Below are 13,662 nucleotides of genomic sequence, written 5' to 3' on the forward strand. Positions count from 1 at the left end.
CTTTATAATTCCCAGCTAGGTAAGAACAGATAGATTATTTAAGGTCAGTGAGTGGAAGCACTGGACCTAAGAGACAATTCCAATACTGTATTACCTTTAACTACTTTTAATAGTTTCCTATGTTTATATTAAACTATGCAGATTAGATATGTAGTATGCAGCTCTAAACTGATTTCCTTTTCACACAGACACAGAATGAGTGGCCCAGTTCAGATCATTCCCACTGTGTGCAGGTATGGGGTATTTAAACTTAGCCCCTCCTCCCTAGCCATTTTTAAAAACCTAATTTGCCTCCCATGCATGGTGAGTTACAAAAAACAACTCAACTCGATTGGCATGAATGGTTCCCTTCTTTTTTTAGCTTTCACATGGGGAGTGGGGGCAGACCAAGCGACTTCTAGGCAGCATGGGGGTCATTTTCACCATAATATGCAGGTATCCTGAGCCATGTAGGCCAAAGAGAAAGGCCTCTTTTTAACATCAGGAAGTGAGTAGAAGTTACTTCTTGTTCAAGCTGGTGGGAAAAGACCGATCTTATTCATAAATTGGCCCAAGGGTGTCCCCAAGATCTGGTGAAAATGCTCCCACACCCCCTAGATGGCACTTTGGGACAAAAATCTGGGGAAAATGCAAAAAAACCAAACCCCTTTTTTGACCCTTGGCTGGTCTCAGGGACTGCAAAAATGGTCCTGGAGGCCACAATTTGCCCACCCCTGAGTTAAATGAACAAAGGTGGGAGACACATTTTATCTGCATGCCAAGTTGAACAGGTAAATATATGAGCAGTGAAGGAAATTCCTGCTGTAGTTCATTGATATGGCTAGATACCAGTCTTTTTATCCTTTTTACATTCCTTACAAAGGAACACTAAAGGAACAGATTTCCTTTATATCTTTTTTATGCTGAAACAGACTTGCACAGCTACGTCTCTGAATACTAAATCAATGCCCAGTACAGTCTAAGGTAGCTAGAATGAGTCTGACCCTGTTACCTTTTCTTATATAAATTCACATTCGGCAAATGCAGCGGTGGCCCTGATGGAGCGCTAGCTAAGGCTCTGGAACACTTATTGCCCATGACTCTCCATTTGGTAGGTGTGTACTGTAATGGTGGGTCAGGTGGCCACTGTGTGTTTGGTCTCCCACCCATCGAAGACAGGGGAGTGCTGACTTGTGCATAGTAGGGCAGCAAAGATGCTGACTGGCTGCCACTGTTGAAGAATGCTGGTGGCAGAGTCCCTTGACCCGTGTTGATGTTCTTGTCAGACATTTGTGGGCAATATTTCTCTGGGATGAATTGGTTCTGTGAGGAAGGAGCCAAGGGTTGGAAGAGGTTGTTCATGTTACTTAAACTCTGTTGAGTGAGCTGAGCGTTTTCAGAGAGAGGGCGCTCCTCTTGACAGATGGGACTCAGCTGGAAATCTTCTCCATCCATGGGAATGTAAGGGGCCAAGGTTTCAAGGTCCAGTTCACTGAAGTCAGTCTAACAAAAGAGAACAAAATGGAGTATGGGATATCTGGGGGTGAGGACATACACACTTCCTGTTAGAACCATGGCAAATAAATTATCCTGAAAGAAGAGATAGCCTCTCTTTTTATGCCCTAAGACAGTCTCTAACAGAGAAACCCTATACCTATTTGCTAAAGAGCCAGGCACATTGCCATTAGTGGGTTTTATTCTCAGGTAATCGATAGAGGACTGCAGTCTATAATAGGGGCTCATGGCATAAAACTCAATGTTAAGGGGAATTTCTTGTGAATAAAAATGTTTCCCTCCTGCAACAGAATTGCTTCAGAAATGTGTTCCTCAGTAATCAGACTTGTAATTGAAGCCTGTATTTACCTTCCAAAGCCCAGAAATAAAACAAAGCAATGGTAAATGTAAAATATGTAGGTGATGAAAACCACCTACTATGAAAAACAAATGTTCTTCACCACCTGAGGGAGCACCTCTTCTAAAAACACACCAGCTCAACTTACTTACCATGTTAAGAACAACTTTATCCAAGCAGGTGCCCTCTAGAGAGGGATGGTCTAGAACAGGGGTTCCCAACTTTTTTTTGACTCGCAGAGCCCTTTTAGAGTCAATTTCTATGGTGGAGCCCCTAAGAGGCCTACTATATATCTTACAAGTTAATGGTGCTTAGGGTAGTGCTGCCGAGGGGGGGGGGGGGAGGGAGAAGATGGGCTAGATTATAATTTTCCTGGAGTGGCTGTCGAGTTTCTGGAAGTGCACAAGGAGCCCTAAGGACTCTACAAGAGCACAGGTTGGGAACTGCTGGTCTAGAAGATATAATTTAAAAAAGTAAATGTCTTACATATGTAGGATAATTCTTTTTTCACATGCCAAGTTTTTTTGTTGTTGTTACATCTTCGTTGCAGCTATCATATATTGATTCAGAGGCCTGCACCATCTTTTCTCTGGCGGGTAAGAGGAATGAACCCTGACTCTGTCTATGGGTTTGAGGAAGTGCTTTTGGGATACAGTCTTAGCTTTACCTGTGAGTTGCACTGATTTTTGGCATTTGTGTCCATGGCAAAAAGCTTCTCAATCATCTCAATCTTTAGGTCTTCATCTAAGGAAGTGTAATAGTCTCCTGGGCTACTTGGCTGCAGAACAAAAAGACAACAGCCTCTCAAAATCTTGCAAACAACCACTTATACAACTTTAAATCACAGTAGCAGAGCTCTGGAACTCTGTGAAAAATTGAAAATAAAAAATAAATTACCTCCCCCCGAAAGGCATGTTGGGTAGTGCACAGGGCAAAAAGGTGGGGTTAAGAAGTAATCAGGGAGAGAGCAGGATGGCAGAAGCAGCTACTGAGAAGATATGCGATAATGGCTTCTCACAAACAGGTATAATTCAGTTTTCTTTAACCAGCACAACTGCAGCGAGAATGAGGCTCCTGCATTGCAACTGGCAAGGTTCACCAAAATGTTTTAAAAAACAAAACAAAAACAAAAAAACTAAACAAACCAGAAATGACACAGGTATGTATGACAGGTAAGAGGACTGGTGATTTTGGAGGGTATATTTGTAAGTTTGGTATAACATAAAACAGAAGCTGAAGCAGTATTAAACTTCAGTGTCTCTTTAAACAACAAAGTGATCTTGTTTCTTTGTTTTTCTTTTTTTTTTTTTCATTTCAGGTGACTTACTTTAATGGGACTTAAACTATACCCAGATTAGTGTGCATAGGATTGCAGCTTTGGTGTTACTAATGTTAATATAACCTAGTTTGTTCCTATGCTTAAAAACATTCAAAGATCCCTGGAGCATATTTCATAAATTGGAGCCTTCTGCAGATGCAACCGCTGAATGGGTAAGGTTTATTCATTTCTTTAAATGCGGTATATATTTGCAGTATGTACATGCTGTTTTTCCATATGCCTTACACGTTAGAAAAGACAAAATAAAATCTAATATATAACCCCCAAAATTAGAACATTAAACAACTAAGATCATATACAGTATCGTATATACCCAAGGCCTCAGTGTGTGTGGGGTTTATGAAAACTATTCTATGAAGTGAGATGAAAAGATATAGGAAACATTCTAAAAACATAGATAGCATATATGAATCCGTCAGCAGGAAAATACTTCTTTTTTTTACAGTTCAACAGGCATTTGATGATTAATTGATTAAGCAGAAGGGTCTTTTTATGGATAGGTTTTTGTCTCCATTGCTACGTTTTAAATTTATTTTTTAGTTTAATGGTGCTTAAATATGATAGCTTGTTTAATTGTGTTTAAAATTTTTTAACACCAGGATTTTAGCGCTATCCAGTCACTATCCAGAATTTTAGCTCTATCCAGTCATGATCTATGTCACTAGCTAGGGTGTTACCTGGTGTGGAGTGCGTCATTGGGAAAAGTGCACATTCAACCTGCCTGCTGCTCTGTCACCAGGCTTTCTCCCAGTAGAAAGCCTGCTGACAGGGCAGCTGGGAAGGGTGCAGATTCATCCTTTCTGCCCTGAAGGGAGAGGAGGACTCAAACAGATGTAAGCTCTCCTCTGGGGTGTCACCCATTGCAGTCTGCACCCCCTGCATCCTTCCTCATTGTGTCACCCCTGGCTCTACCTATTGATCTGTATGCTGATTTGCATGCTTGTTTTGTGTGCTAGATGACTTGAACTTCAGCTTCTTGTTTGGTCAGTGCTGAGGGATTGTGAGAACTGGTAGTCCAACCTAGAAGGCCAAAGGCTCCCTACTGCTGCCCTGGAAGATGCTGCTCTACGAGATCCTCGTAATAGAAGCATCTGCAAAATGAAAAACAGTGAAAATTCTATCTTAACCTTGCTACCCCATTTGCTAGTGCTCTTCCAGGTTAACCTTGAATTAATGGGGAGGGCTGCTGACTGGAGAGGTAGATCTTGTCCCTTAGCAGCTGGGAATATCTAGCTGCTCAGGCTCAAGAAGATAGCCATCCCAGCCCAACACTCTTGCTACCCACTTTGTGTCTTGAATGAAGCAGGATCTTGCCAAGCCAAATCCCAACTGTTGCTGGCACTTGTTAGTTTTGGCTGCAACAGACTTAACACAGCTACTCTTCTGGAATTAATTATTCTTTTTAAATACTTGTATTGTAGCTGGTTGCTACTCATGAAAAATCATACACGCTCCAATGCACAGAATGCATTTTCACTGGAGACTGGCGCATGGAAACAACAATGTCAACCTTCAATGCAAGGGCCTTCTTACAGTGGAACAGCTGCTGTTGCTGCTGGCGCTGGGGGTGGTGCTGCCAGGTGCAACCTGGGGCAATGTAAACGATGGCACGCTTAGCTTTTCTGGCTGAGGTGGCTGGCTCTTTGCTTCAGGCGGCCATAACTTGTTTGGGGTCATCACAGCTTTGTTGTAGGTAGAGATTTCCTCAAACTTTTGTGTCCCTGAAATTGAGATAAACAAGGTCAACTCATCCATGCATTTTTTAAAAAGAAAAGAATGAAGGATTGTGTGTGATAGCCTTCCTTGCTCAACAAGGGTGACATTTGTTGCAAGGGAGCTCCTTGCATAAGAAGCTGCATGTCTAAGTTTTGGCTTAGTATAAACAGAAGTTAAGCCTGATCAAATTATCACTCAGGCTTCTCATGTAACCCAGAGGTCATCATTATGCAAACAAAGGACTTTCTCATATTGTTGTTAATCATCTTTAATGTGATGGCAGAGATACTTTCCCCACTTCTATGCAAGAGAAGATAGATCTTTTTTCCCTACTGCCACATGAATCACGGAGTTGCAAGAGATCACAAAGGCCATTCAGTCCAACCCCATGCCATACAGAAACACACAATCAAAGCATTCCTGACAGATGGCAAGCAGCCTCTGCATAAAATCCTCCAAAGAAGGAGATGCCACGATACTCTGAAGCAGTGTATTTCACTGTTTTGAGGAAGTACTACAGAGGAAGGATTGGTCTCGTCATGGCAGGGCTGGACAACTTTGGTGGGAGGGCATACAAAACTCTGACAATCCATTAGGGGCCACACTGCTGCTGTTGCTACCAAAGTTTCTGTCATCATAGCAATGGGCTCTGAATGTTGCTGGCATGTGCAGCAGTTGCCTGCAGTGCAGGTCCTAGGCCAGATTCTATACCTTCTTAGTCCACAGATTACTGCCAGTTACAGATTACTAAGGGAATGGAAGGTGAAAAAGACCTTTCTTGTGTTGCTGCCTCCATTTTGTATTGTCATAAGCAACATTTTGTTGGCAGCAAATGGTAGCAACATAAAAATGGTTTCGGAGGCTTAATGTGGCCTTCTGTCCACATCTGCCTCATGGTGCTTTACCTAGGCTAATGTCACACATAACTAGCTCCACACCAAAAGACCTGAGAATGTCTTTGCATGCAATGGTGATTCAGACAAAATCTTTACGTGTGGTGGAAAATGTAGTGGGTGTGAATGACACTGGATCTGGAAGACTACAACATTTGATGGACTATGAACATGTGAGCAGACGCAACTGAATGCTCATGTGGCCACACATTGTCAAATTATACTGGTTCCTATGCAATTGTGTAACCTGGATTTTCCTGGATGTTCATAGATTAGTTGAATGATTCAGCTCATAACCTAAATGAGGGATGGGGAACTGTAGCTACCATAGTGCTCCATCACTGTCTATGACAGCTAAGGATGATCAGAATATTGTGCATACTGTTACTATGTCTAAAATGTCATTTTTGTACTTTTAACAGTTTGTGGGAGAAAAACGAAAGGGAAACAGAAAAAGTGAAGAAAAGAAAAGAAAGAAAACTACTAACCAAAGTCAAGAGATATAATAGCATCTCCGGGTGTTGGTGCCAATTGTGCCAGTTCTTCTGGTTCTTCCTTCAACTTGGTGTACAAGAAATCACTCTTATCTGACACTGGGACTCCATTCTCAAACACTGGATTCATTGCCATCATTCGAGGCTTGAACAGTGATTCTGTTTGATCCATGGAGAACACGATATCATTGTTCTCAATTTCACTAACAAGATAAATTAGGCAATTTAGATAATATGTTATCTCAAGGATGATTTCTATTTAAATAGACAGTTAAATAGTTAGAGGATTTAGAAAAAACACTTGTATATGACTTTAGATGTTTAGCAATCTGCTTCCCTTTGAATAAACACAAATTGCATTGTATCTAATGCTGTCCCAGATGGTTTATTTGCTAGATTAACAGAATTAAACTTTATAATCATAATAAAAAGATCACACAGAAATCTGCACATTTGTTGATAACTGCAGAGCAGCAGATTCTTATGTTCCCCTATTATCAAATGATTACATTTAGGAAAGGATTTTTACATTCTTCTGGAAACAGTACTCAATTGGTGAAAAGCTTAAGTAGGAATGGTGATCTGTTCCCCTCAGATATTGTTGGTTCAAAACTCCCCGCCATTCCTGACCATTGGCCATGCTGGATGAAATGGATGGGTGCTGAACTCTAAAAACATTCTAAGCACCACAAGTTATTCATCCCTGACTTTAAAAGGCTTACATTTTGAGAATCCTATATGCCTTGGCTCCAAGAGGAAACTACACAACAAGAAATGTAATCTATGGGACTGTGCAAGAGTGCTGGATTATCTCTCTGCTATGGCAAACCTCATTCAACCAGCATTCTTGTAGAATTTAAGCTCTTTTACCTCAGAACATAGTTGACACAGATGATACACTGAGGCTGCAGGTTGCGTGTATTGTAAATTACTGTTCCTTGAGTCTCCAGCCACACGTATCCACCATGCTTGGCAAGCATGCGGTACTGTCCAGTGACTACTTGACCTTTTGCACACACTGGAGATGAGGGAAACACAACAAACAGGAGCAACTGCATGTAAATATTGACTCAAACACAACATGCATCAAACAAGACAGATATAAATAGCATTCTTCATGGGCCAAAGCTCCAGCATTTCACAGAGAATAAAAGAAAGTTAAGCTATAACAGATCTGTTTGTCTTAAAGGTGCCACAAAACTCTTCCTTAATTTTTGCTGCAACAGACTAACACAGCTACTTTTCTTCTGAAATACAACTAAGGGTACACATATAGTTCTGAGGGAATGAAAGGAAAAGACAAAATGGACACCCAATAAATTATTATTTAAAAAAAAAAACAGTTTTCTAGCTATAATAGATACACTTGCAGGGTAATATCTGCTGAACTCACAGAGACTGAAACAAGGCCACTTTTAGTGACCAGAGATGGTGTTTCAGTGGCCTAAATAGCTACTTGCTCCTTTTCATAACTAGAAAAACTAGAATTAAGAAAAATACTATAGTACAAAAGGTAGAACAAATTATCCAGGAGAAGAGCAAACATGCAAAATAATACCGTGATCACAAATCAGTGAATTATTTTCTTGGTCCAATTTGTGTGTAGGAATTTAGGATATTTTTTAACACAGAGGATACACAACACACACACACACACACACACACACACACACACAAAACTGTAGGGCAGGCCCAACTTGAAAGTAGGCAGACTTGTCCCTCTGTTCTTCACTCTTTTGATTCTATTTCACTCTATTCCTATTGCCTTCAATTTCTTTGCTGACCTACTTCTTTCTCCATTACACCTGAGATTGTTTGTGGGTCTTGGGAAGCCTAACTTTATATATGCCCCCACTTTAGGGCAAGGGTAAGAAACCTTTTTCAGCCTGAAGGACAAATTAAATTTCAGAGAAGTTCTTGGAGATCACATTCCAGTGGTGAGCAGCAGGGCAAAAGAGTGCGATCAAAAATGCCCAAGTTACTACATATACACAATATTAACACAGATTGGTAGGATAATTGAGAGCATTAACTACATATGAAACTAACGTATAAATAATTTGCCCAGAACCTCAATACTAGTTTTGAGCATTTATAAAGCCATCATAGAGAATTCACTAGGTAGATAAAAAGAGGCAAAGTTAATTTGGAGAACATATCTCAAAAATTCTATTTCAGATGAGAACTGGGGGAAAATTTGGATGACTTCTACTCTTTTCAAAGAACTAATAATTAAAACAGTTCACAATTGGCATTTAACATCCATTAAATTTATAATGCCATCTCACCCCTGGAGACACTACAGGGGTGAATGTATGTGGGTCTTTTGTCCTATGGTTAATGATTTGGGAACAAAATGGTAAAAGGTTTGATTTAACTGCTTCTAGATATTTGATAAGACAAAATGTCATTTTCTAAGAATCTTTATTAATATTGTCAATTTTTGACTGGGAAAACAGAACTGCCACATAAAGATCTAATCTCAATTTTGATTGGAGCTAGTAGAGCTGAAATAGCAATATTCTGTTAAAGTGCAGAAAGATTATCTTTCTGACACTGGCTGGATGGACTCTGGTGGATTGCTTCAGTCGAAAAACTGGCAATAAAAGCTTGAGCAGGAAAGGAAGAAACAGCAAATGTTCTATGGAAAAACAGAATCTGCTTGTATCTCAGGTTTTGGACTTAACAATATATCAAGGCCTACCACCAACTCATAGGACATTTTGGCACAATTTGTTTTAAACGTAAGAAGACCAGTTAATATATGGACTGTTATAGGTTATTCAAATGAGATTGTAGCTGTGGATAAAAACAATAAGAAAACCATTTTTGGAATCATCTGATGCTTCATCCCAAGCCCTCTTAATCTAAAATCACTTCCACATCCCCAAATCCCTACCTCACCGACTGTGTACTTGTCTAATCTATATATATGACATATAGAAGAACAAGTGAACTTCTTTTCTGCTGTTCCAGAGATGAGAACACAATTCAATGGGTTCAAATTACAGGAAGAGATTTCACTTAAATATCAGGAAAGAATGGTCTTTAAACAGAGGTTGGATGGGCATCTTTTAGGAGTGCTTTAGTTGTGTATTCTTTAATGGTAGCAGATTGGATTAGAAGGTCCTAAGGATGTTTTCCAGCTCTTTCCATGATTCATGGTACTTGTTGCATCAGCGACTTGCCTGTGAATGTGCAGAAGCAAATGGGAATGACTGAACCAACTGTATTCATGGTCCTATATGTGATATTTTGACCAAGGGTGAAGGAAAGCAATATCAGGGAGGTGTGCAGTTATGTTAGGGCTAACATCAACCTTTAGGGGATGGAGATGGGGAACTTAAATTAAAAAATGAAATTTGAAACAAAGAAACACTTTAGAGCAAAGTGTTGGAAGTCAGTTTTTGCTGGGAGACCCATTTTTGTACTTTGCATTCAGAGGTTATAACAGTTCAGCTGCATCCTCTGCACCATAGTACTTTAGTTTATTGTTGGGATTGACTTATATTATTATTTAAATGTCCAGTGTTTAAAATATGTTTTCACTCTAATCTGGTTTGGGAAATATTTAAACTAAAAGCCGATATTTAAAAGAAACAAATGAACAAGCACACCCTTTGAAACTATGAAGAAGGAAGGCAGCTTTGTTCTTTCTCTGTTATGCGAGCATCTTTCTTCCCCAATATCCATTACAAACTTTCCAAAACAGTCAGTTGCTTGACTTGCATGTTAGCCTCCAAATCTTTTTGGGTGCGTTTTTATCTAGATAGTTTTCTAGCCTAAATATCCCACAAGCACCAGATCCTGTCTAATCTTGGAAGCTAAGCAGAATCAGCCCTGGTCAGTACTTGCTTAGGAGATCACCAACAGATACAAGGTGCTTTAGGCGATATTTCAGAGGAAGAAACTGACAAAACCACCTCTGAATATTCTTTGCCTCAGAAAAAACTATGAAATTCTTAGGGTTGCCATAAATTGATAGGTGACGTGGACACACACACACACTCTAGCCTGTCTTTTACAAGACCTCTGACGTATGGGAAACATTAGATTGAGAAGACTTATTTTCTATCACCCAGAAATGACTCTAAGTCTTTGGTTTATAGGAAATCTACAAAGTGCTTCTGTAATCATCTTGTATTTTCTATCTGTCTCTTGCTCTCTCTCTATAGCTGTCACAGAAGTTTTAAATTAACAATTGTTCTGCTATGATTTATTTTAGAAGATTATCTTTTGATTATCAGATTAGTTGCAAGCAAAAGCAAAGAGGGTGGGGGATCAAAGGTTTTGTCAGAATATCATTTGAGCAAATGAGTTCTGCTGTGTCTGTGAATTATTTTTTCGCTGGTTTCCTAATAATCAACTTATCAATAAAGAGTCTTAATGAGAACTGCCTGTTACATTACCAAAAAGCTTTTACCACTTTCATCTTTTTTAAAAAAGAGGAAGAAATCACATTATGTTCTGTTGCAACAAAGAGTGGCTGTACCCTTCTTTCAAAGTTGTATTGAGAGAGTTTGGTATCTTAAGAATAAGGATACTGGTGTTAAAATTTGGAGTAACTACTGGATGGGCCACTTACCCAATTAAAAAAAATGCATCACAAAGAAGACGTTGTATCAGATTAAAGCCATAAACAGAAGCCGAAAAAGACAAACCAAGCTGGGAGATTTAGAGGGGGAAAAAAACATAATGTGCTGAGTCAAACCTTTTGTTAGAAGGCAAAAACACAATAGTGAGGCTCCTGAGATGCTAAATATGCAGCCAATGAAAAGGAACAGAGGTAAATGAGTGGGAAAACTGAATGATACAGCTGGGGATGGGTGACAAAGAATTAAATAGGTATTTACATAATGTTTGCATGTACTAGTTTACATGTATAGACTAACTGTAGTACCCAGCATTCCTTGGGAGAATTATTTACCGTCATTAATAATAATTCTGGTGTGGCCCTCAGGGGCAAAAAGCTTGCCCAAACATATGCTATGAGATAACCAATGGCCCCAAACATTTTTGTACTATGGACTTTTACGAACTGACACCCTCTTCTTTAAAAATGCCAACATTTTTAATGCTATAAAATTAAACATACTGATTAAAAAGTATGCTAAGACATTCAGTTGACTTTTTATTGAGATGAATTGCAAGATTTAGTGGGAACAGGAGCAAATCCAAACTGGAAATTATACTAGAATATTAATTATGGAACATAATTAATTGCTTTGTATAATAATGCTACAACACATCATCAGGACACATACTGTAATAAGACAAAGACTTCATCTTTCTATCACTCCATTAGTTACAAGGATTAGTACATGCCAACTCTGTGAAATTAAATCCTTTTCTTGCATCCGATGACTTACCAATTAAGTCTCATAAACTGTATAGAATTTTTATATTTCAAGCCAAAAATGCAAACAATACTGTAGCTTATTTCAGAACAATGCCAGTAGCCAATCACAAGACAAGAAAACAGTAATGCAAAACTGAAACAAACTTGGCAATAAGAACAGAAGAAAAGCTGCTATTTTAACACTTTAGCCATTTTCATTAATTTTCCCATTCCCCATTTAATTTTCTAATGTTCTGTAATTTTTTTTAAAAAAAATCTAGCTGCAAACAATTATCTTCAGTTTTCCCAGAGTTAGAGAAAATAGTGCTGAGAGACTACTATTCTGAACAGAATGCAGATATTTAGAATGAACAGGATTGTTTTATACATTTTGTTTATAATGAATATTGACCATATTTTATGCTGAAATCCCATGCAGATTTAGCTGGGAATAAACCACACTGAACTCAATGGAACTTACTTCTAAATAAATATGCAGTGGATTGTTCTGTTAACAGAGTTTTTATGTTAGTTAGTAGCTTATCTCAGGCTGCTTCTACATTGTAGAAATAACGCAGTTTGTCACCACTTTGAGTGCTGTAACTCCATCCTATGGAATCCTGGGATTTCTGGTTTTACAAAGTCTTATCTGCCAAAGTGTGCAGGTGCTTCACAAAACTACAAATCCCACAAAGCTGCAGGATGGAGCCAGGCAATTAAAGTGGTGTCAAACTGCATTATTTCTACAGCGTAGATACATCCTGAGAAAACACAAGCAAGAGAAACACAAATTGCAAAGATTTTAAAGAACTGTAAGCTAAGGAAAACGAATTGCAATGCTAAGGCGACAGTATTGTTGGAACCTTTCTTTCCCAATGACATACAAATAATGAATAAAGAGATCTCATGTTCCAGGCGATAATTACAAGAAGTGCACAAAATGCTTTATAGGTTTTTCACCCCAAAAGATGTCATATAGCAGTTTCCCCTGGTCTGATGTCCTTCAGTTTTCGATTAAAACTTCCAGACCTTCATTGGCAATGCTAGCTTGAACCTGTTAGAGTTGTCAACAAAAGTATCTGAAACGTGACCAAGTAAACCACATAGATTTTCTTCCTGTAGCAAATCTTTTGGGGAATGTATCTAAACTCTTCCTTATACTTTACCCAGTTTAGTACAATTGCCTTGTTCTTTAACACAAATTGCTGCAGAAGAGAATGAATGGGATGTGGGCTGTACAGCATCTGGCCATTCTGAAGAGTGAAAATACACACCCATGAAGAGATTAACAGTTATTTTTAGACAATGTATTGCACGTTAAGGTTACAAACAATAGAAAAGGAACTGAGAAGGCAGGCAGTGGGGGAAAGAATGGAAACATAAATAGACCAGTGCCTGTTTTGAATTTCTTTCTTCTGTTGTTGTTGCTGTCTGTCTTCGAGTTAATTTTGACTAATGGTGACCTTGTGGATGAGACACCTCCAAGAACCCATGTCTTCCATTTCTCTATTTAGTTCTTGCAAACCCATGCCCATACCAGCCCTGACTGAGCCCATTCATCACGCAGGTGGTCTTCCCCTCTTTCTTTTACTCTCTACCTTTCCTAGCATCATTGTCTTTTCCACTGATGCCTGCCTTCTCATTATAAGGCCAAAGTATATTGACCTCAATATAATCATCTTGGCTTCTAAGGAGATCTCTGGCTTGACCTGTTCCAAGACCCATCTCTTTGTCTTTTTGGCTGTCCATGGTATCCTAAGCACTCTTCTCCAGCACCACATCTCAAATGAGTTGATTTTCCTTCTGTTCCTTTCTTTACTGTTCAGCTCTCGCATCCATACCCAGTGATAGGCAACATGATGGCTTGGATTCTACTGTCTGAATTTTGATTCTATCTTGGTGATTTTTAAAAGTGATATTTCCTTCATATTTGGTTATTCATCTGCCTACTTATCTACTTTAAATTGTGTTTGCTTGTGTTTTTGATAAATCTGTATTCCACCAAAAGGCAACTGATGGCTCTATTGTTTTGGGTTTTATGGGAGCTACCC

The 13,662-nt window shown here is 39.0% G+C and overlaps 1 protein-coding gene and 1 long non-coding RNA gene across 3 annotated transcripts in view; one reads left to right on the forward strand and one right to left on the reverse strand.

Annotated features, from left to right (window-relative positions):
* Positions 1-6,290, forward strand: part of LOC149310538 (uncharacterized) — a 54,015-nt gene extending 47,725 nt beyond the window's left edge. The window contains exons 2-3 of the long non-coding RNA XR_016281678.1: positions 3,150-3,322; positions 6,202-6,290. This is a non-coding gene — a long non-coding RNA (uncharacterized LOC149310538). The remainder of the gene's footprint in view (positions 1-3,149; positions 3,323-6,201) is intronic.
* The window catches only part of EPAS1 (endothelial PAS domain protein 1), a 160,381-nt gene that overhangs the window by 13,834 nt on the left and 132,885 nt on the right, over positions 1-13,662 (reverse strand). For both annotated transcript variants that reach the window (XM_089529147.1, XM_089529145.1), the window contains exons 8-12: positions 7,144-7,291; positions 6,268-6,476; positions 4,704-4,891; positions 2,499-2,609; positions 992-1,482 (exon numbers count right to left, since the gene is read on the reverse strand). In XM_089529147.1, coding sequence (XP_089385273.1) covers positions 992-1,482; positions 2,499-2,609; positions 4,704-4,891; positions 6,268-6,476; positions 7,144-7,291 — 1,147 coding nt within the window. The remainder of the gene's footprint in view (positions 1-991; positions 1,483-2,498; positions 2,610-4,703; positions 4,892-6,267; positions 6,477-7,143; positions 7,292-13,662) is intronic.

This window comes from Sceloporus occidentalis, unplaced genomic scaffold (assembly GCF_023333645.1).
Source record: "Sceloporus occidentalis isolate IW3139 unplaced genomic scaffold, rSceOcc1.0.p SCAF_6, whole genome shotgun sequence".
In the NCBI taxonomy this organism is placed as follows: domain Eukaryota; kingdom Metazoa; phylum Chordata; class Lepidosauria; order Squamata; family Phrynosomatidae; genus Sceloporus; species Sceloporus occidentalis.